The 21,053-nt window shown below is 39.5% G+C and overlaps 2 protein-coding genes across 2 annotated transcripts; both read right to left on the bottom strand.

Moving 5' to 3' along the window:
• Nucleotides 1-6,184: 6,184 nt before the first annotated feature.
• LOC137271960 (organic cation/carnitine transporter 2-like) lies at nucleotides 6,185-10,784 on the bottom strand. The gene is made up of 9 exons (XM_067804340.1): nucleotides 10,515-10,784; nucleotides 9,873-10,078; nucleotides 8,997-9,212; nucleotides 8,341-8,580; nucleotides 8,117-8,251; nucleotides 7,821-7,903; nucleotides 7,229-7,352; nucleotides 6,781-6,853; nucleotides 6,185-6,391 (listed from the first exon to the last, which is right to left on the bottom strand). Exons 1-9 carry the CDS (start codon nucleotides 10,782-10,784, stop codon nucleotides 6,185-6,187), a joined length of 1,554 nt encoding a protein of 517 aa, XP_067660441.1.
• Nucleotides 10,785-14,477: 3,693 nt separating this feature from the next.
• LOC137272790 (solute carrier family 22 member 16-like) lies at nucleotides 14,478-20,835 on the bottom strand. Its single transcript, XM_067805183.1, has 10 exons — nucleotides 20,635-20,835; nucleotides 19,495-19,799; nucleotides 18,933-19,138; nucleotides 18,383-18,598; nucleotides 17,840-18,079; nucleotides 17,592-17,726; nucleotides 17,229-17,311; nucleotides 16,730-16,853; nucleotides 16,354-16,426; nucleotides 14,478-14,761 (listed from the first exon to the last, which is right to left on the bottom strand). Exons 2-10 carry the CDS (start codon nucleotides 19,777-19,779, stop codon nucleotides 14,561-14,563), a joined length of 1,563 nt encoding a protein of 520 aa, XP_067661284.1. The 5' UTR covers nucleotides 19,780-19,799; nucleotides 20,635-20,835; the 3' UTR covers nucleotides 14,478-14,560.
• Between the last annotated feature and the right edge of the window lie 218 nt (nucleotides 20,836-21,053).

The raw sequence follows: 21,053 nt of genomic DNA, 5'->3' as shown, positions 1-21,053 counted from the left end.
GTTTCAGGAAGTCCCAAGCGATTAACCTTATGACGTCAACCAAATTAGCTGATATTCCAGTTACATGTTCAGCACACAAGACCATTAACTTTTCCAAAGGACTAATCCGTGACAGACACCGAGGTCTCGCAGATGAATCTGTTGAAGACATTATATCTCAGCTTCGAAGTCAAGGTGTCATTGAGGCCGAACGATTTACATATCGTAAAGATGATCGTGTGTTCCCATCTAACACATATCTGTTGACTTTTGACACCCCGGTTTTACCTCATTCTATTAAGGTTGGATGTTTTTCCATGACAGTTGATCTCTTTATCCCATGCCCTAATCGTTGTTTTAACTGTCAGAAGTTTGACCACGGGCAAAATTGCTGTAGGAACAAGTTAACTTGCTTCCGATGTGGAGAACCTGACCATGGTGGGAAAATATGAACAAACACCATGAAGTGTTTACATTGCAAAGGTGACCACGTGTCATCTTCTATAGACTGTCCTGTGTGGAAATATGAAGCCACGGTACAGAAACTAAAAAGTTAGAAACGTCTCAGTTACTCCGATGCCAGGAAACAAGCCAGACTTCTTACACCTGATTCATCACGCCCATCATATGCATCAACGGTCACAAAGGTAACTACATGTATTCTTTGTCAGACAGACCTTACTTGGGTTAAATCTGAACATCCAAAATCCCTCTCAGAAACTGCACTAAATACAGAAAGTTCCAAATCGGGCACAGATCCAGATCAGTTACCAGTAAAACAAAGAGGAACATCTACACAAACAGAGTGACATCAAATCAATTTATCAAAAGCTACCAAAGTGGATATAAAGAAGAAACAAATTCAGCCTGACAGATTGCCAAACGCATTGAAAAATACAGTGCAGATCCATAATAAATATGGACTGCTTGAAGACATGGATACAGAAGTATCCCCCCGTGTGAGCACTGGTGGCCATACAAGTGGTCACTCTCCGAAAAAGAAAGGTAGAGCAGTGTCTCCTGTTACAGCTCCTTAGATAATTAAACCAGCATGAGTCATTTCCCTAATCTAGTACAATGGAACTGAAGAGGCCTCACGAATAACTTTAATGAACTACAGTTGTAAGTTCAAGACTTTAAACCGCCAGCACTATGTCTCCAAGAGACGTATCTCAAGTATACTGAAACATTCGATTTACGGCAGTACATTTGTTATCACTCTTTTTCTTCTCCAGGGGATAAAGCGACTGGAGGTTCAACTACATTAGTTAGACGTAACATCATTCACAGCATATCCATTTAAGTACCAATCTCCAAGCCGTAGCTATTCGCCTCAGCCTGCACACTGCGTTTACTCTGTGCTCTTTGTACATTCCACCTTCATCTGTTCTCCGACAAAAAGATCTCCAAAATCTCTATGATCAGGTACCAAAGTCCTGTATCATCATGGGCGATTTGAACGGGCACAACCCTCTATGGGGAAGTACAAGTACAAACCATAAAGGCCAGATTATTGAGGATTTTATATCTGATAATAGCTTGTATATTTTTAATGACGACTCATACACCTATTTACATCCTGGAACAGGAACCTATTCTATATTTAATCTGTCTCTTGCTGATTCGAATATTTACAACGAATTTGTGACATGACCACTTCCCAACTGTCCTAAAAGCTATCAAACCTTTGTCACGGTGGAATTTTAATAAGGCCAATTGGTCTTTATATGAAATGTTGTGTATGGAAAAAATAATACCGGAAAACTTTATGAATGTATCAGATCCGATAGAGTTGTTTTCAGCTGTGTTGAATGCAATCGCAGGTCAACCAATTCCTAAGTTCTCTACAATTCCTCACCTTCGTAAAACATGGTTCAACAATCAATGTAAACAAGCAAGAAAATGTAGGAAGAAAGCAGAAAAATACCTTCACAGACACCCTACAGTTCATAACTTAAATATTGTTAAAATTACGTGTGCCAAGGCACGACGAACTTATAAACAAAATAAGCGCCAGTCTTGGAGGAAATACGTTTCCAATATAAATTCGCGCATACCCATGTCTAAGGTGTGGAATATGGTCCAAAGAATAAAAGGCTAAGGTTCCAAATCCTCTGTTAAACATCTTAAAGAAGGTGATACATTGATAATTGGTAAGGGTGATATTGCTAATGAAATCGGTGAAACTCTTTCCAGAAATTCATCATCATCAAATTATATACCTGAATTTCAGAAATATAAAAATCGACAAGAAAAACAAAGAATTAATTTTGACTATAATAACGGTGAAGATTATAATGAAGTATTTTCATTACATGAGCTACATACTGCTCTCGAGGAAGCTCATGACACTGCCGCTGGTGATGACAACATTCATTACCAATTACTGAAACATTTACCTGAGACATGTCTTTTCACACTTTTGGAAATATTTGACCATATTTGGATTTCAGGAAACTTTCCTCAATCGTGGCACAATGGCATTGTAATCCCCATCCCAAAGCCTGGCTGGGATCATACAAATCCCTCAAATTACCGCCCTATATCGTTAACCAGTTGCGTTTGTAATTATATATATATATATATCGTTAACCAGTTGCGTTTGTAATATATATATAACCATGAAACGAATGGTAAACAATCGATTAGTCTGGTATTTGGAAACGAAGAATCTTATCACAGATATTCAATGTGGTTTCCGGAAAAACCGAAGTACTATTGATCATTTGGTACGATTAGAATCCTATGTTAAGAATGCTATTGTAAATAAACAACACGTTGTATCAATTTTCTTCGATCTGGAGAAAGCATATTATACTACTTGGAAGTATGGCATTTTGAAGGATTTACATGATTTTGGTTTGAGAGGTCGTTTACCTCATTTCATCTCACAATTTTTAAAAGACAGGCAATTTCAAGTCCGAGTGGGTTCAACTCTGTCTGACCATTACGATCAGGATCAGGGTGTCCCACAGGGGAGTATTTTGTCTGTTACTTTATTTAGTATTAAAATAAATAGTCTTTCTGAAGTTTTAAATGATGCAGTTGATGGATCACTTTTTGTGGATGATTTTAATGTTTCTTGTCGTGGTAAAAATATGCATGCCATAGAGAAGCGGTTACAATTATGCCTAAATAAAATCCATAAATGGTGTCTTGAAAACGGTTTTAAATTTTCTAAGTCCAAAACAAACTATACATTTCTGTAGAAAATATAAACCGCATAGAGACCCAGAATTATGTTTAAATGGCACACCCATCAAAGTTGTAAAGGAAGCCAAGTTCTTGGGACTTATTTTTGATTCTCATCTGACTTTCCTACCACACATTAAGTACTTAAAAATATATGCCTGAAGGCACTTAACTTACTGAAAGTAGTTTCGAATTCTACGTGGGGAGGAGACCAAACTACCCTCTTACACATATACAGATCTCTCGTCCGCTCGAAACTTGATTATGGCTCCATTGTATATGGAGGAGCATGTAACAGCAATCTCAAACTATTAGATGTTGTCCACCACCAAGGTCTAAGACTTTGTCTTGGAACTTTCAGAACTTCCCCAATTGACAGTCTCTACGTCGAGGCCGATGAGCCATCTCTTGACCAACGACGTATCAAATTATCTTTACAGTACCTCACTAAACTATATTACAATAAGTCCAACCCTGCATTTAACTGTGTTTTTAATCCTCTTTATGAGGCTCTATACAATAAAACGTCTTCTCTTGTTCCGCCTCTTGGTATAAGAGTGAAACCTTTCCTCTCTGCTGCTGGAATTGAGCTGGAAAATATATGCCCCTCCTGTCTGATTTCGTCTCCTCCTTGGCAGTTAGTGAGACCAGATGTTGACCTAACACTGACAGCATTTAAAAAATCGGAAACAAATGAATTACAATATAAATTAGAATATAATCAATTAAAAAGTAAATATTCCAGTTACAAATCCTTATTTACTGATGAGTCCAAGGATGGTGGCGCCGTGGCTTGTGCCACCGTCATTGGATCCAGAATACTATCTTCCCGATTACCCGACAATAGCATTATTTTTACTCCAGAAGCAAACGCAATACTAACGGCTCTAAAATGTATTCAAAAACACCCTAAGCATCAACAATATATAATCTATTCAGACTCTCTTTCCTGCCTTCAGGCGATTAAAAACGTATCATGTAAACATCCACTTTTAATAGAAATTATTGAGTTATATAATGATCCAATACTGGCCAATACGACATCGTCTTTTGTTGGTTACCCAGCCACGTTGGTATTACTGGGAACACAACAGCCGATCGTGCTGCGAAGGCAGCGCTGAACAAATCTATGACACCACTTCTTATTCCCTATTCTGATTATAAAGCTGTTATCAGATCTTACATCCGGGATATAATACAGAAGAGTGGGACACTCAAGTAGGTATCAATAAATTACATGAAATAACGTCATGTTGGAATCTCTGGTAACACTTTGGCTGACCTTGCCGCTAAGGCAGCCCTAAACAAATTTGTGACAACACTTCATATTCCCTATACCGACTATAAAGCTACAATTAGATCTTACATCCGTGATCTGATGCAGATGAAGTGGGACACCCAAGTAAGTATCAATAAATTACATGCAATGAAACCATATGTTGGTTACACCTACTTGGGTTGTCAGTCCAGATTTGAGGAGGTCATCTTACGACGATGCCGTATTGGCCACACCAGGTATACACATCAATATCTATTGAAAGGTGAAGATCCTCCGTTTTGTATCCCTTGTGATGAACGAATCACAGTCAAGCATGTCTTGCTTGACTGTGTAGAATATTCCATCACAAGGGATAAATATTTTAATTCACGAACTTTAAAGGATCTTTTTTAAATAATAGTTCTCATTTAATTATTGCTTTTTGTTAAAGATTTTGATTTGTTGTCTGAGCTGTAAATAGATAAATATTTTACGAATGAAAGTTTCAGTTAGTAACTGAGATTGTTAGTGGCAGTATCCTCGGGGTGGGGGTGGGGTTAAAGTACAGTAAAATTATTGTCCTCCCGAGAGGGTACGTAAGTCCCATAAGATTCTAAACAAATTAAAGCTTTCCACTGTTTTACTCGTAGCATACGTGTAGTTTTAATATATGGTTAGATATGACGAAATTGCTAACGGCTGAAGGGATGATGTAAATCCAGCTGGGGTCCATGCAGGTAGCGAAAGTCCCCATGGTCCCTAGTATGGTGATCTACCTTCAGTTGTTGGCAATCTATAGCCCGTTTTTATATTGTATTGTCCTCAGTAATGAAACTGTTTTAGATATCATTGCTAGTTAAATGAATTTCTGTGATATACTAGTGATTTTGCTGTTCTTTGTCAACAGTTTTTAGATTGTTTCAAGTATTATTGATATATATCATGGATTTTTTGTATTGTTCTCGTCACGATATGGCTGCGATATTGCCGATATGACGATGAATATTAACTCACTCATTCACTCACTCATCTCAAATTACATATCAAATTACCAGAAGGCCAGCATTGAGCATGACGGTCAGTATACCCTGCCAGGATGTCTAAAATCAGTACTCCGTCCTGTGATACATGTGGCATTACAGTGAATGGGCACTGATGTGTGAGCTTAGTACATTTTAGAATATTATACCTAAAATGCGCCCCGTCTGCCCATCCGTCCGTGCGTGCGTGCGTATGTGCACATTCGTCTTTTCCGGACCAGAACTTTTCTTCACCATACAAAGATAGGTCTGGTGGTGAAATGGTACCTATTGGTAGTTTTGGATTTCTGAATAAAATGATTTCTGAATAAACTGTGCCTTATCGACCTTCAGTAACAAGACGTTATTGCGGACATAACATTATTGTCATAATTCGTGGAAAACATGCAGTGCGTTACCATTTCATTTATTAAAACCACACTACTGTTACCAGGAGCCATTACATCTTACAATAATTCATTGTAAATAATGTACTAATCCGATCGAATATGTATGATATAGTATGGTAAGCTTCCCGGAATGTCTTAACGCTGTAGTGCAAAGCTTTTCATTGTAATCACAGGCAGAAAGCAAAGAAACTCTTGGAGTCAGTTCCCAGTTTACAATCAAAAGGACGTGCAGTTCGATGAAACAAAAGCACATTGTGCAGCAGAACCGCCTTAACCTGTGCAGCAGAACCGCCTTAACCTTTAGTATCGAAAACTCATGTCCCGTATCAAATCTCTACTGAACTGTCGTTAGCTTTCTTTCCTCCACTGACGCTTCCAACATCTCTGTGAAGTGTGTAGCGACTTCCCGAAGTCCCCTCTGTGGTGTCAGCCAGTACGGTATTATTCGTCTCGGGCAACAATAATGTTAATAGTGTACAGACTACCATAGTGGATCCGACAATAACGAAGGGGGGCAAAAGGTCTTCACCTCCCTGAAAAGGTGGAGAACAAATGATCAAATGGGAACACTTTATTCGATTATGTTTTTTATGTGATATCTCACATTACAACCCCCATGATCCTTAGTATTGTGATCTATATCCCGTTCTTAATAATCAAAATTAAATAATCAAAAATACGTGTTAATAAGATAAAGTATAATATCGAGATTGTAAACATGTTTACTTATAATACTTATCGATACAAAAATAACACACCCTTTCAGTTGTTGTGTCTCTTGGTAAACGCACTAATACCCCATATCATAGTACCAATTTCGTGGTCGTGATCTCGTGATAGCAATTTATTCAGAGAATGGAATATGAAGTGGTGTCACAGATCAGTTGCAGCAACACACTCCTTAAACAGTGGCAACACTCACCATGGCAAATGCATAAGGAGACACGATACTCCCTACACGGGCAGCAGTATTTGCAGCACCATAACCCAGATTCCTGGAAGAAGAAATGTTAATCATGAACCTTATTTTCAAGCAAGAGCAACAGTCAGACGTATCGATTGCAAATGCACTGGCTTGTGACAGGGTGGAAGTGGAGTTACAGGGTCCACGGGGCCCAATCCGCCAACACCCTTGCAAGCCTATGTTAAACTCTAGAGTTAGGACAGGTTATGAGCTCGTGTTGAAATGGGACTTGTGTGGCCAAGACGCCATAATTTGCAGTGAAGAATGCTCCTCATACAGGTGACGTTGCTCTCTTGTCCCAAATATGTTTTTTTGTCACGTGTTTGACACGACCACCATTACTGTCCAAAACTCTGGTTACTGATCTGATCGTGCTCCCTCCAAGGTGTATCTAGTAATCTATTACCTAGTAACTGTTGGGTATGTTTCACTCGTGGTCGTCTGGAAAGAGTTCCAGGCTGTCGCTACTCCAAGCCGACACATCAGAGCCATTGTCGTTGTTGCTGGTCCACGGATGTCGTCACTGGAAACTGTCAATGAGCCCTCAGTTTGAAGAAATGCAAGCAGCATACATGATTCCAAATCTGAACGCTTGCTTTGGATTTTCTAAAGGCCGTATGACACAACTAGAAAATTTCAGCTTTGCTCACTCGAAGTTAGTGTCAATAACCAGTAACAGTTTCATACGAGTCATATGTGTCAAGATAATCAAAACTGAGCAGGAACTGGTTTGAAGGAATCGGTTGTAAACACACACACACAAACACACAAGCACACACACACAGAGACGCACACACACATACATAAAAGCATACACCACACATACCTTCGTTCTGAATGTAAGTCGCGAAACTGAATTGAAACTGATTAATTTATGCGAAGGACGTTTCTGTGATGTCACATTCAAGTGTAAGCTCCCTTTCGCTGACAGAATCAAAAGTAAAAACGATCACATGCATGCATTATTGTAAAATACCCTTGAATTATAGAATGCTCACCGACTCTTGAAACAATAACCACGCCGAATGCGCCAATAGTAGCTACAGTGAAAAACGAGAATGTTGTCCATCGTCTGCCGATTCTGAAAAATTAAGAATTTCAGTACAAAGATCAATACTGTTTGTAGTTTGACCTCGCATGCAGCAATATTCCTGATAAGTGTGTGTATGGTTTTCCACCTCCATCATGTAAACGTTTATTTGAATTGTATTATAATATATGCTAGAAATTCGAAACGTACAACTGTTTTGTAACGTTTGTAAATGGTATGTATGGTATGAATTCACGAACAAACCTGCTAGTTAGGAAGAAAACCATGACTGTTCCAGGTACAGCTATGACAGAAACAAGGAACATGTTGAGATAAAGGTTCCCCATCAGGCTTCCCACGCCGAATGTAATTCCATAAAACGAAAACGACATGCACATCCTGTGGGGAACAATAAAACATACAATCATGCTTCTGTGTTTTAATTATGTGCGACTTAAGGTAAAGCGCGTCTCTGAATGCCAACTCACCAGATCACCTGAATAACCAGAGATTTCCAGCAAATATTCCAGTGACGATAAATATCAAGATAGTTGTATTTGTGGTATGATTCTTTCCCTTTTTTCTCCTCTTCCGACAGTTTCTTCAGAAGAATGGCAGTGTTTGCTGGCTTCTCTCTCTTGTTGTAGCGAGCCATCTGATCCACCACCTTCTCTGCCTCCTCCAGCTTACCATGAACTGCAAGCCACCGTAGACTTTCTGGTGCAACACTGTTGAAAGTTAAAAGAAGTATCAAACAATTCATGCATATATTTTGTTGATTATGAAAGATGAGATCCTTAAAAAAAGACAGAAGACAGTAACTTTCTGGTGCAACACTATGGAAGATTAAAAGTAATATCGCACAATTCATACATAGAATATGTTTATTATGAAAATCATATATATCAGAAACGAAACACGATAAGTCACATACAATTATCAATTGTGGAATCTAGCCGCTTAAAAATGTATAATACGCAATAACAACGGACAAAACAAGCGAATAATTACAAGCCGTAGATATATAATTTATCTATTAAGACTATATGATCCAACAGAAAAAAACACATTTAACATGAACATGATTTTGTGAACAAACGCCATTGTTACGTTGTAAGCTTAAGGTTATATGTACAGCACTCACAACCAACATGCCAAGAAGGGGACATGTAAAGCTGCTAGTATGATATGTAGATCTGACCAGTCCGGACGCAGCCAACACGACAATGCAAACAGGGCCGATCCAACTTGCCAGAACGGAACAACAGATGTCATCTGGCGCCAACTCTTTCCAATGAACTCCATACTGTATGGATAGCTAACCACCAAGTTTGAACCAACCATTGCACCAATTAGAAATCTGTAAAATATACTAACACTTTATGGGAAACCGTTTCATGTACAGGTTTTGTTCAGTGGTCAAGAGGGGAACATGGGTTGATGTTTGACCAGTGAACTATCTATTTATCTTATCGCACACCTCAATGTTAATTTTGAAGTGTTTCAAGCATGTGTATCGGATTGTACACTGCAGCCAACCTGTGTGAATGTAACCTGTATTTCCTGCATGTGTTGTCTTAATAGTCGCCGCGGTCTAATTTACTTTCACAGTAGGATAGGACTACTTTTGAAAGTTTTGTCAGTATGTCTTCATCGGTATGTGAGACAAAGGTTTCGTAGCCATCTTGAGATTTTGCAGACACGAAAAGCAGAGTTATCTTCATTCTATCAATTTTCATTCGCGAAACATTGGTAATTCGTACGACATGCGTGATTCAATGTTATTCGAGATAAGAAGTACTGCCACTAAGTTCCAAATGAGTTTGGTATTCCCATCGGGGGTTCCTCGCTTTTAAACAAGGTACATTGAAAATAACTGAAGAGCGCCCCGCCAATCAGAAAACGACATTTATGTGTGAGCTAAGATAAACGTTAGTAGTAAATCGAACCATATCTGCATTAGATACTTATATATTCTCGTTTAATGACGTAAAACATTCATGTATTTCAAAAAGTCTACCTTAGTACAATAAACATCTGCCATGATACTGAAAAAGCAGCCACCAAGTTGAATCCTCCGTGTAAAAGCAGAGAGATGTAAAATGTCTTCTTTCTACCGATAACATCAGCAGACTGTCCGCTTAAAAGGGCTCCCAGCAAAACACCTCCCATTTGTACTGACGTGATGAACGGCCTGATTCCTGCTCTGTCGCAGACAAAGTCCCACTGAAAGGGAATTTCGACTATCTCTATTTCAAAGAATATGGCTCAGCAATATTAAGACTTCTTCCTGTACCAAACACACACCTTAAGTTACGATGTTACATTCTAATTCAAACTACTAAGGAGACTGTAGTTCATGACCTGTATTACATTCGTGGTAAGAGCTAGCAACGACAAATTCACATGAAACAGTCTTGCCACATTTGGTCTTTATGCATACCGGTTTCAAAGTTTGTGTACACAATGTTAATCGACAAAGAGTACCAAAAGTAGGTTTATTCGTTTTAACAAAATAGATCACAGATAGTCAGATACGATGCAAGGCCCATTTCATGACAAGTTGAAGAAAGGTTTGATATGAGGCACATGCAAATTTTCTCAAAACTTTCCTGTATACTTTCGAAACAAATCTGAGCCGGTGCTCACATTAGTTCCTCACCTCACTTACAACGGTGTTTTTCTCTTTGCTGTACACATAAGAACACGAAGTGTTATTGTCCCCAGCTGAGCACTGCTTCAGTCCAGTATAATTACCGGCGTCGCTGGTCATTTCGTTAACACACCACCACAGTTGCGGTGTCACCCCCGCGAAAGACATCATCAGCATTCCCCAAGACGTGATAAGTCTTGGTCCCATAAAAAGAAATAGAACCAAGATCTGGAACTTGGACATTCCTCCCACTCCATCTATAATCTCATCAGAATACATTGTTACTCCTGCTGCTCAGACTGAAACAAAAACAAATAAAAAGAAAAACAAAGAAACAAAGCATACTCTCATGCATCCATCCTACAGTCATATCCTGGTCCCACTTACACAAAGCAATCTTAGCGCTACGAGTATCTTAAACCTACTTTAAAGAATGGGAGTTCTTCTACAACAATAGTTGTAGCGTTAAGATCGCTTTGTGCAAGTGACTCTTGATGGTATTAGTGTCACGCTACTTTAGGTTCACCTGCTAAGCATTGCCGAAACATTTACCCATTTTGTGACTATATTAGTGATATCAGTGATAATACATGAGTGAGTGAGTGAGTGAGTGAGTGAGTGAGTGAGTGAGTGAGTGAGTGAGTGAGTGAGTGAGTGAGTGAGTGAGTGAGTGAGTGAGCGACCTGTTAACCTCATATCGGCAATATTTAAGCCACATCGTAACGGGAACAAATTTGACGATTAAAAAGGATTAGCATATATTAAATCAAACCTGTCGTCAAAAGACAGTAAACTAAATAAACTAGCATAGTTCTAATTTAATACTAAGATGTGAAGTTAAAACTAAGAGCACAATTCAGAAAACACATCGTATGAAAATAGACCATAGACCGCCAACTACTGAAGGTCGATCACCACACTAGTGACCTTGCACGTGGGGACGTACAATACGTGTGCAAAAACGCTTGTGAAAATCAGTTACATAAGAATATTATATATGTGTGTGTCCAGATGGATGGATGGATTTATAGATCGATGGATGTTCTGTAATATTTTGTACCTATTGTGTATTCATGTTTTTCCTTTGTGTTTTGTATTTTGTGCCGAAGTCTGGCCACAGGATCCATTTAATCGTTTCTTACTAGCACGAGTAACTGAAAATCAGTTTTAACTTGAATATTGAAGGCTAACAAAATTCGGCCGTCTCTTAGAAAGAGGTTTGTGTGTTGTCAAACGTAATCGATTCTTGACCAAAGAATCCAGTAAAAACATCGCAAGCATTGATTCATAAATAAAACCACAGAGAGTACTGTAGTTCCAGTACAGTTCCAGGTTACCCATGTTCCAGGTTAACTTTTGAGAAACCATAAAAGCAACTCATTGAGCAGGATATTATATTTGCTCGAGACCGCTGTGCATAGGAAGCTCATTTTGTAGCTTTATGAACTCTGAAAACCACACAAAATGTACAAAATACCAAGAGTTTGCATGCACGAAGCTTGCTGATTGGCATTTTAGAGGTTGATGAATAATAAAGGCACGGTACTTATAACAAGTTCATTATTATTTCATGATCTGACGTTTCGGTGTAGAATTATGTAACACTGTCATGGGAGATGGGATAGGCTAGTCGCTCGTCGCAGTGTGTGAATCCAATTTCTGGTGTCCTCCCCTGTGATACTGATGGAATATTGTTAAATGCAACTCACGTATACCATTCTTCAGGATGAGTGACAACGGTATAACGAGCTATGCTGAAAGGTCGTATGGCAAAAAAATAAAGAAGTATTCATTCGTAAAGTATCATACCTTTCTCATGAAATTTGTCATGGAAAAGCAAAAATCGAACGACAAATTGTGTTCCAGCTACGCAGCTGTTGGCAGCTACGGTAGCAGCTTCATGAGTGGAACGAACATCCAGAATTCAGAATTATAGAATGTACCCCGTCAGACTCACATGATGTCAGGACAATATTTTGGCCCTGCTTAATGGCAATTGTAAAAGGTCACAAGCAGTGTTTACGACCTCCGCAGAATAGTACATAAATTGAAAAGCTCCATTACCTGTGTATGCTTGTCTCCGTAAAGTTCCGAATCTTTGCTAACCTGGATGTTACACAGGTTTGTGAAGTCCGTTATAAAGAACCAACGTCTTGATGCGGACTGATCAATCAAGCGTAAAACAAGATTGTCCCTCACTAAACTTGTATTTTAAAGAAGCACACTTATACGTTTGAGATCATGCGCATTGGTCAATAGAATGGGTCCACAATGTCGTATCACCTTTCACAGAAGCATGCCGATAACAAAAGTTGGATAGTTTATGTTTCCGAATGTCAACACTATGCCCTTACATACTGAATTTACCTTGGATAGATCCTTACTCTAATGTGCTGACTCACGTTGAACTTAGTATTAGAACTGGGGAAAACATACAACTATTGTCCAAAATTCAGCCCACGGGGTCTCTCGCACGACCTTAACAGCTGCCCATCACGTGACTCGGGAAACTCTACCCGGGAAGAGATATCGCGGGCTGTGTGCCCATACAAACCCCCTGAATCTCATTTTCAGCCCGTAGCCAACATGGGGCGTGTAATCTCCTGTAACAACAAAGCTCTGACAACTGCAGCATTATGCATTATCAGTTTTCGAATTTTGAGAATTTTGTCTCCTTGAATCAACTTCCAACTTTATTTTTTCCACCTGGAAATGTGTTTTTTGTCTTTCTTAGGATCGTTTTACTTGTATTTTCATGCAACGTATCTGTATCAGCATTCCTTTTAGCTCTTTGGGTCCGGTTTTCAATGTGTGTAGGTGGTAGTCTTGATATCTTATTTTATAAGAAACACTTCTGAACATCAACATTTAACACTGAGTTCAGTATCCTTCCAAATCCAATAATTAAATAAGAAACAAAAGTATTGAAAAAATATGTCGTCGATGATGTAATAATGTCGTCATAACTTATGATGGAAATATCAATACAGTCAAGAAGGTCATGCTTAATCGTGAATCTTTCATTACAAGGGACCCAATACGGAGATCCATAACCCATCGTCGCATGGTGACCTCTTCTACTCTAGACTGACAGTTCAAGTAAGTGTAACCGATAGTTGATTTAATTTTCATGTAACCTGCTGACACCTACTTGGTTGTCCCAGTTTATCTTTTTCTGCTTTAGATAGGATGTCAGATCAGGTCACGGGTTTATAACGGCGTCAACGATTTGCTGACAGCACCTTTTGTAACATGTGATGCCATATGTCATGAGAAGTAAGACTCAGTTGCAAACTCCATATGTTTGAAATACATATTACACAACAGATAAATTCAGTCCTGATTAGATAAAAGTGTTTATGTGAAACAAAATAAAAGGCGACAGAACAGTGTAAAAATGGAAATATTAGCTGACGATTCTTGTCATGGAATGCTTCTGTTATATGTCTTTGGTGTCTACTTTCAGAGAACCTACATTAGATGATAAGTTTCTTTTGCCCCTGAGAAAATGGTTGCTGGCGTTTCTCATCATAGAATGCTTTCTGTTTTGGGATATGGCTATCTCATACTCTCCTTGAATGCATTAAAATGTTAATTAGTCGCAGGCGTTTCGATAAAAATAAAACAATGTAAAACTATCTATGCCCCTTACACAATGTCATCCGCAGTTGAGTGAGTTTAGTTTGACGCCACACTTAGCAATATTCCAGCTATGACAGTGGTTTGTCAGATTTGTATGTATAAAGAACGCAATGGCAATGCTTCCTTAATGCAGTTAGAACAATGTGTTTCTATTGAAGAATAATGATAATATGTTCAAAAAGTATTGCTGATACTTCGGACACTAAGTCACAAGACGAATAGTACTGTCACGATTGTCTCAGCTTCTGATAACAGAACAAACCAAAGAAGATAGTAAGGGGCAGAATGTTGCTCAGTTATTGCAGTGGCACAATACACGACTGAAGCTACTGAAAGTTTATATGGCTTTATTCTTCATAATGTACCACTGTCATTCCTAGTTACACTCCGCAGACAATGCTAACGGGGAACATTTAGTTGCCATTCTTCTCCTCCAATTTGATGTCTTTCGTATCAGCTATCACTACATCACCAGGCTCTGGCTTCCACGAAGCTCCCACTGTTGTGTCCGCCAGTGGGGCACCCTTAGTCTCTTGCGTCAGCAATGTCAGTAGGGTGCAGACAACCATTGCAGACCCCACAATGACAAATGGCGGCAGAAGATCATCGCCTCCCTGAAAGTAGCAGGCATGTTCTTATTATCCCAGTTTCCCCAGTATATATCGTTACACCCAAGTTGTGAAATTGTACACTTAAAACCATGAAGGCAACTTTATCAATTCTGCCTTGTTTTTTTTTTCATTCACGTACCATCTCAGGTGATATACTCACCAGCATTGAAACGCTCCAGTCTACAATTATCCATATTTTAATCAAGAAGCATTTCAGCATGACCATTATCGAAGAACATGACCATCAAGTCACAAGGCATGTCCAAGTGAAAGAAAATATTTTAGATACGAGCCCCTTTTCACAATATGAATCTTAACTCCAAAATGCAGGGATATGCATCCGTGTCACGAAATAAGCAAATTTCGCTTCGACTCTGACCTTAAAAGCAAATGTATCTGAAAAGGTTTTCATGTCTTCTCTAGCACCTTTTACAACAAGGACAACGTATAACACCCCAGGAAAGAGAGCATACAGTCAGGTTGGTACTTGTAGCAGTGATATTCATCAACGACATGGATGTAGCCACTCCACCATCGTTAGGCTTCACAGACGACATCAGGCACCCGTGACCTTCCACGACCTTGGCAACAAAGTGTCACGACACGCCATCAGGATCGCCATATTGTCCAAGATGATTGAACGCTACCCGGCGTGGGTTTGTCAGCGATGACGTCGTGAGACGCCGTCTTCACTCTGCAGGGCTCCATGCTTGACGTTATTACAATGGGCCAATTCTAGCTGACATGCACCGTAAGGAGCGCATACAATCGGTTAACAGGAATGTTACATGGAGGTTAAAACAAGAGCGTGGTATGGTATTCACTGACGAGTAGCGCTGCATGCACATTCCGTGTTTGGCTTAAAGGTGGCAAACGCTATGTTGTTGAGCGTGTGCTTCAAAGAGACCGTTGGGGTGGTGAGAGCATCATGGCGTGGGACAGAATAAGTTACAAACACAGGACTGCGTTCGTGTGTATCAAGGAGGAGTTAATGCAACTTACTACCGTAAACAGATTCTTCAATCACCACCAAGGTGTCCGTACATTCAATAGGACAGCGAACGAGCACCTATAGCTAGACGTTCCATGCAGTATCTGGCCAAGCAACACACCCCGGTAATTCATTGATAATTTCACTGCATGTTTCAGTGCAAGTGGCGGTCACACGTGATACTGACTTTTCGATTTGACTCCACATCTTTTCTGCATGTCATAGTGGAGGAGCTTTTTCTCTGTGTTATTATCTTGTCATGCATTCATTCATTATTACCCACCGAAGAAATATCAATTGCTTATTCTTGCGTTAAGAAATCTCAACGTGTGTAATTGCTGGATTTTGAATGCTTATATATGACTGTATATGTTCATGAATGAACGGATACATACATACATACATACATACATACATACATACATACATACATACATACATACATACATACATACATACATACATACATACATACATACATACATACATACATACATACATACATACATACACTAATTACATCTTCACTGAAAAGATGGGCATTCTTCAATACCAGCTATGCACAAGTTTACAACTAACAGGAAATTCTGTCACTATGACTCACCATAGCAAACACATATGGAGAAATGATACCCCCGAGACGTGACGCAATATTTGCACCGCCATAGCCCAGAGTTCTGGAAGAGAATAGTACCGAAATCGCTTAATATGGCCCAAGTCACATTTCTGTACATTACATGTAAACACAGTAAACATGATAAGGTGCAAATGAGCAGCTCATACTTACCACATTTTCACTTTTATTGTCGTGCTTCGAAAAACGAATATTACCAGAAAATACCTACAGTGAGTAATGCTCAAGTAACATGCCCTTGTAACGTTGTTACGACCCAAGACTGACGAAACAATGGCGGATACCTCTTCTACAGACGTTCGTAAAATATTACAGAAAGCTAGGTTGGTTATATTCCCGCCGATACCTGATGACTGTTGGGTAGGATTCACTTGTGTATACAAGATAGCAGCTCCAGGCTGAAGCAGCTCCAAGTCTACATATCAAGGCCAAGGTAGTCGTTACTTTTCCTCGGATAGTTTCGTCCATACCTATAATAAACAAGGAGGAGATATACACGTATGAGCTTAATTTTGAGTATTTGCTATAAGCAAGAACGATAACAATATCTGATATATATTGTGTTCAACGTTTTCCTTGTCGTACGGTAAACATTATGATTGAACTAATTCATGTGACTGGTGAGACACAGTGTAGCTGTATTCTCACATTACACAGTGAATTTGGATCAAATGTGCACAGATACATAATCTTGCTATCAGTTTAACACAGCACTGTGGTCGGTGAACCGATTGTAACAACAGACCTTTTCTAGTACCCTCGTTACTATTCATTATGAGCAATATTGTGTCAAAGAACTCACACACTCACACACTCACGCACTCATTATTCCGTACAGAACATACCAACTCTAGATGCAATGACCACACCGAATGCACCACCCGCAGCAAGTAAGAAAAATGAGAACCCTGTCCATCTGCGCCCAAACCTGGTGATAAGAAATAAGAAATTTTTTTCCGTTTACGAAAGTGCCAAAACGCTTTAAAAACCAAGAATTCTTTCACCGTTTCGTACGTTAATGTGGCACAATTTATAACGAAACAAAAGTTAGTAATGCTTCTTAAAAGGTAGTTTTCTTATCACGCCTCCGCCTAAGATCATGCGTCTTGAACTTTCTTTTCTGATGTTATGTATATTGATGGATTGTGACCGGATGACCCCTCGAAACATGTATCTAGATATTTCCACGTATGTAGAGTACTTCTCACTTGTTGTTGAAGAAGAACACGGACATTTCGCTGGGCAAAGAAATCACCGATACGAGGAACATGTTGACATACAGGTTCCCAGTCAATCGCCCAACGCCAAACGAGATGCCATAGTACACGAAGGCCACAAGTAACCTGCAGCAAACAAGACATATTGACACCAAACAGAAAAAATGAAAGACATTGAAAGTTTGGTTATTTTAAGCCGTCCCCCTTTCAGTTTGTGCCAGGCTGGTGAATGTTCTCACCATATAACTTGGTGGACAGTAGACTTCTTGAACATACTCCAACCACGATAGATATCCAAATAGCTGTATTTACGATCGGAGTTGCCGCCTCTCCTTTCTTCATCTGATAGTTTCTTCAGAAGAATGGCTGTGTTTGCAGGCTTCTCTCTCTTGTTGTACCGAGCCATTTGATCCACAACCTTCTCTGCCTCCTCCAGCTTACCATGGACTGCAAGCCATCGCAGACTTTCTGGCACAATCCTGAAAATGTAAAGTACAGCTACTGAACGTTCTGTTTCACCACCTAGACACTTGGTATAACCCAGCACTGACTAAATTTGTGAATTATATTCCAGTTTGGACATGATTTGGACGTGGATGTCATAGTTCAAGGAAATATCGTTACAAATAACGATAAGTTTAGGATAATATAAGCACTACTTTAAGACATACGATCCATTTACGTATTTGTCAATGTTTTACACACTGTGGGTGACAACTAATGGACAGATACAATAAATTATTAATATTGTTCATCAGGTGAGCAGGAATATAATTACTAACAGGTAACCAAAGAGAAAGGGGACTTGAATGGCTGCCAGTATGATGTGAAGATCGGACCAGTTCGGCCGCAACCAACAAGTGAGAGCTAGTAAAGCTGATCCGACTGGCCAGAAGGGAATAGCGGCGATGATTGGGCGCCAGCGGGTTCCTATGAACTCCATGGTGTAGGTGAAACTCACCACCAGGAAGGAACCAACCATCAAGCCAATGCAAAATCTGAAAAGAATATTCTCCATCAGATGGTTACACAGAACACAGAGTGATTAATAGCTGAACCTACTTTCAGTCATTTTTAATTGCTTCTTTTCATAGCAAGAAAACTTTGAATTCCATACATTATGGATATGTGGAGGTTTAAATCAGATATTCCATAGTGGCAAGAGTACACTCAAACCACTAGGCTACATGTGGATCCTGATTTGATATAATCAGTGGTGTTGTGTGTATAATTTGATTATGACATGCTTATATGAACAGAGATGAGAGGACACTGAAATCGCAGGCAATGCAGAGGCCTTTAGTTTTATAGTTAGAATGATTTCATACATGCCTTAATGCAATAAACATTTGCCATGATATAGAAAACGCTGCAGTCAAGTTGAACCCTGCGTGAAGGAACACAGAGATGTAGTAGGTCTTCTTCCTCCCAATGACATCAGCAGACTGACCACTAATAAACGCCCCGATGAGCACCCCCGTCATCTGAACTGCTGTTATCAATGGCTTGATCCCTTCCATATCACATAACAGGTTCCACTGATGAAACAAAATTTAATGTAGCTTTGAATTATATCAGATGTAAGAAATGCATTTTCCCGGATAGCTGGAGCACCACCCAGATTATTCACCGCCATGCATTGCAAAAGGATTAAACATCACAGGATAAAAACACCCGGAGACGCAAACCAGTGATACAAGCCTGAAATGCCACTCTGCAATGGTACATGCCGGAAGCACAGAATCATATTGTCTCTGGAAAATAAGGTAGCTCCATATCCCTGTAAGCACAATTCATTTACTTCTGCGGTAAGACCCCAAACCATCCCAACACATAAACAAAATGTTTAAACACATCAAAGCTGTTTCTACAATGAAAGTTAATGGTATCTTACCTCACTGATGGCAGTTTTTTTCTCGTGGCTGTACACAAAAGTACAAGTACTTTCATTGCCTGTGGCCGGACACATCTTCAGGCCAGTGTAGTTGCTGGCGCCCACGTTTTCAGTAGCATCGCTGACGACGTCTGTGCACCACCACTTGTCAGGGACCACTCCCATGAACGACATCATCAACATTCCCCATGCTATCAATCCTTTAGGAACCATGACCAATAGCATGATGGTGATCTGGAACCGGGACATTCCCCCAACACCGTCTATGATCTCATCTGAGTACATCTTTGCGTCTTCTAGTAGACCTGGATATATACAAACTTGTGTAAGATAAGTGAGTGAGGGAGTGAGTTAAAATGTAACGTCACTTCGTTTCAGCCATATAGTGACGGGAAAGCTTTTGCGTACATAATAAAATTTGAGCCGTTACATAACCAGCCATTGAAATACTATAAATCAACTATCACCGATAGTGGTTAAAACTAGCATGTAAATCTAGGTACAAAGATAATACACTATAAAATACGCTAAAGATCACCAACAAGTGAAGGAGGATCACCATACTAGGAATATGGGAACGTACAGTAAACTTGACCTCTGCCTGGGATTTGTCTTAAAAACTTAATATAGCGTTTCCATTGAGCAATATAATTTACACAAAACTATGCTGTTTGTCATTCAACCACACACAAATGGTTAAATGTTTATAGGTCACAATTTGTATGCAAACCATGTTAACAAAGCAGGGCAAATCGACGTCAGAGGAAATCTTGCATAATGCAAAACACGACCTAATGACCCCACTTGTAATTTATGATAATTGTAATAGGTAAAACATGACTAAACATGGTTACATTCATCTACGTGTGAGAGGACAGCATGCAATATAGGAGACTATAAATGATCCTCCTGACGCCGCTTGATGTGTACAATCATGCCCTTCTCTGAACTGTCACTCTGCGCAACACTCCAAACACGTCACCATTGACAAGCAAACTCATTAATGTTCTGAAAACATGTCAAATTATAATATATAAAAGATGGCCTAACGCCTTTGAAGTTAATGTGCACCCTCTTACCCATTGCAACCTCATTCCCACATTTAATATTGCATTTAATACATTTATGTTTATGACGTACCTTCGAAGCAGTTGGAATGAGCCGATGTTCAAAAGTATAGCATCTGTAGGCAATATAATCCTCAGCTCAAGACAGTGCATTCACATTGTGTGTTCGTAACGGCCTTCACGTGTATCGTAAGGCGGTCCTTATGTAAATATGTAAATGACCGCGAACTTCAAGTACTTGGATTCTTACAGGCAAATTTGCATAAAAATGTCTCAGAAGTATGTCAGACCAACGTGACACGAGCCTAGATGGCAAGGCTATGTTCCTGTGGCAACTGTATTTACGATGAATTAAGTCGCACCTGAAAGGAATGTCTTTATTGTACGCTCGCTGGCTTTATCTGACCTGTATCCAGGGTCCTTAGACAAACCTGTCTACATGTATTACGCTGTGTCCCATTGCAAGTCGAGTTTGAACAAATGTTTGGAGAA

This window comes from Haliotis asinina, chromosome 2 (genome assembly GCF_037392515.1).
Source record: "Haliotis asinina isolate JCU_RB_2024 chromosome 2, JCU_Hal_asi_v2, whole genome shotgun sequence".
NCBI lineage: Eukaryota > Metazoa > Mollusca > Gastropoda > Lepetellida > Haliotidae > Haliotis > Haliotis asinina.
This window is presented reverse-complemented; position numbering and strand designations above follow the sequence as displayed.

What these genes read in the sequence shown, in the direction of transcription:
- LOC137271960 (XM_067804340.1), bottom strand. Translation starts at nt 10,784, where the DNA reads ATGTATTCTGATGAGATTATAGATGGAGTGGGAGGAATGTCCAAGTTC. An exon ending in CAGATGTTTATTGTACTAAG is followed by an intron (nt 9,213 to 9,872) that starts GTAGACTTTTTG and finishes TATATTTTACAG; the next exon opens with ATTTCTAATTGGTGCAATGG. An exon ending in CTGGTTATTCAGGTGATCTG is followed by an intron (nt 8,252 to 8,340) that starts GTGAGTTGGCAT and finishes TGTTCCCCACAG; the next exon opens with GATGTGCATGTCGTTTTCGT.
- LOC137272790 (XM_067805183.1), bottom strand. Translation starts at nt 19,779, where the DNA reads ATGTACTCAGATGAGATCATAGACGGTGTTGGGGGAATGTCCCGGTTC. An exon ending in CCCTTTCTCTTTGGTTACCT is followed by an intron (nt 18,080 to 18,382) that starts GTTAGTAATTAT and finishes TTACATTTTCAG; the next exon opens with GATTGTGCCAGAAAGTCTGC. An exon ending in ACTGTCCACCAAGTTATATG is followed by an intron (nt 17,727 to 17,839) that starts GTGAGAACATTC and finishes TGTTTGCTGCAG; the next exon opens with GTTACTTGTGGCCTTCGTGT.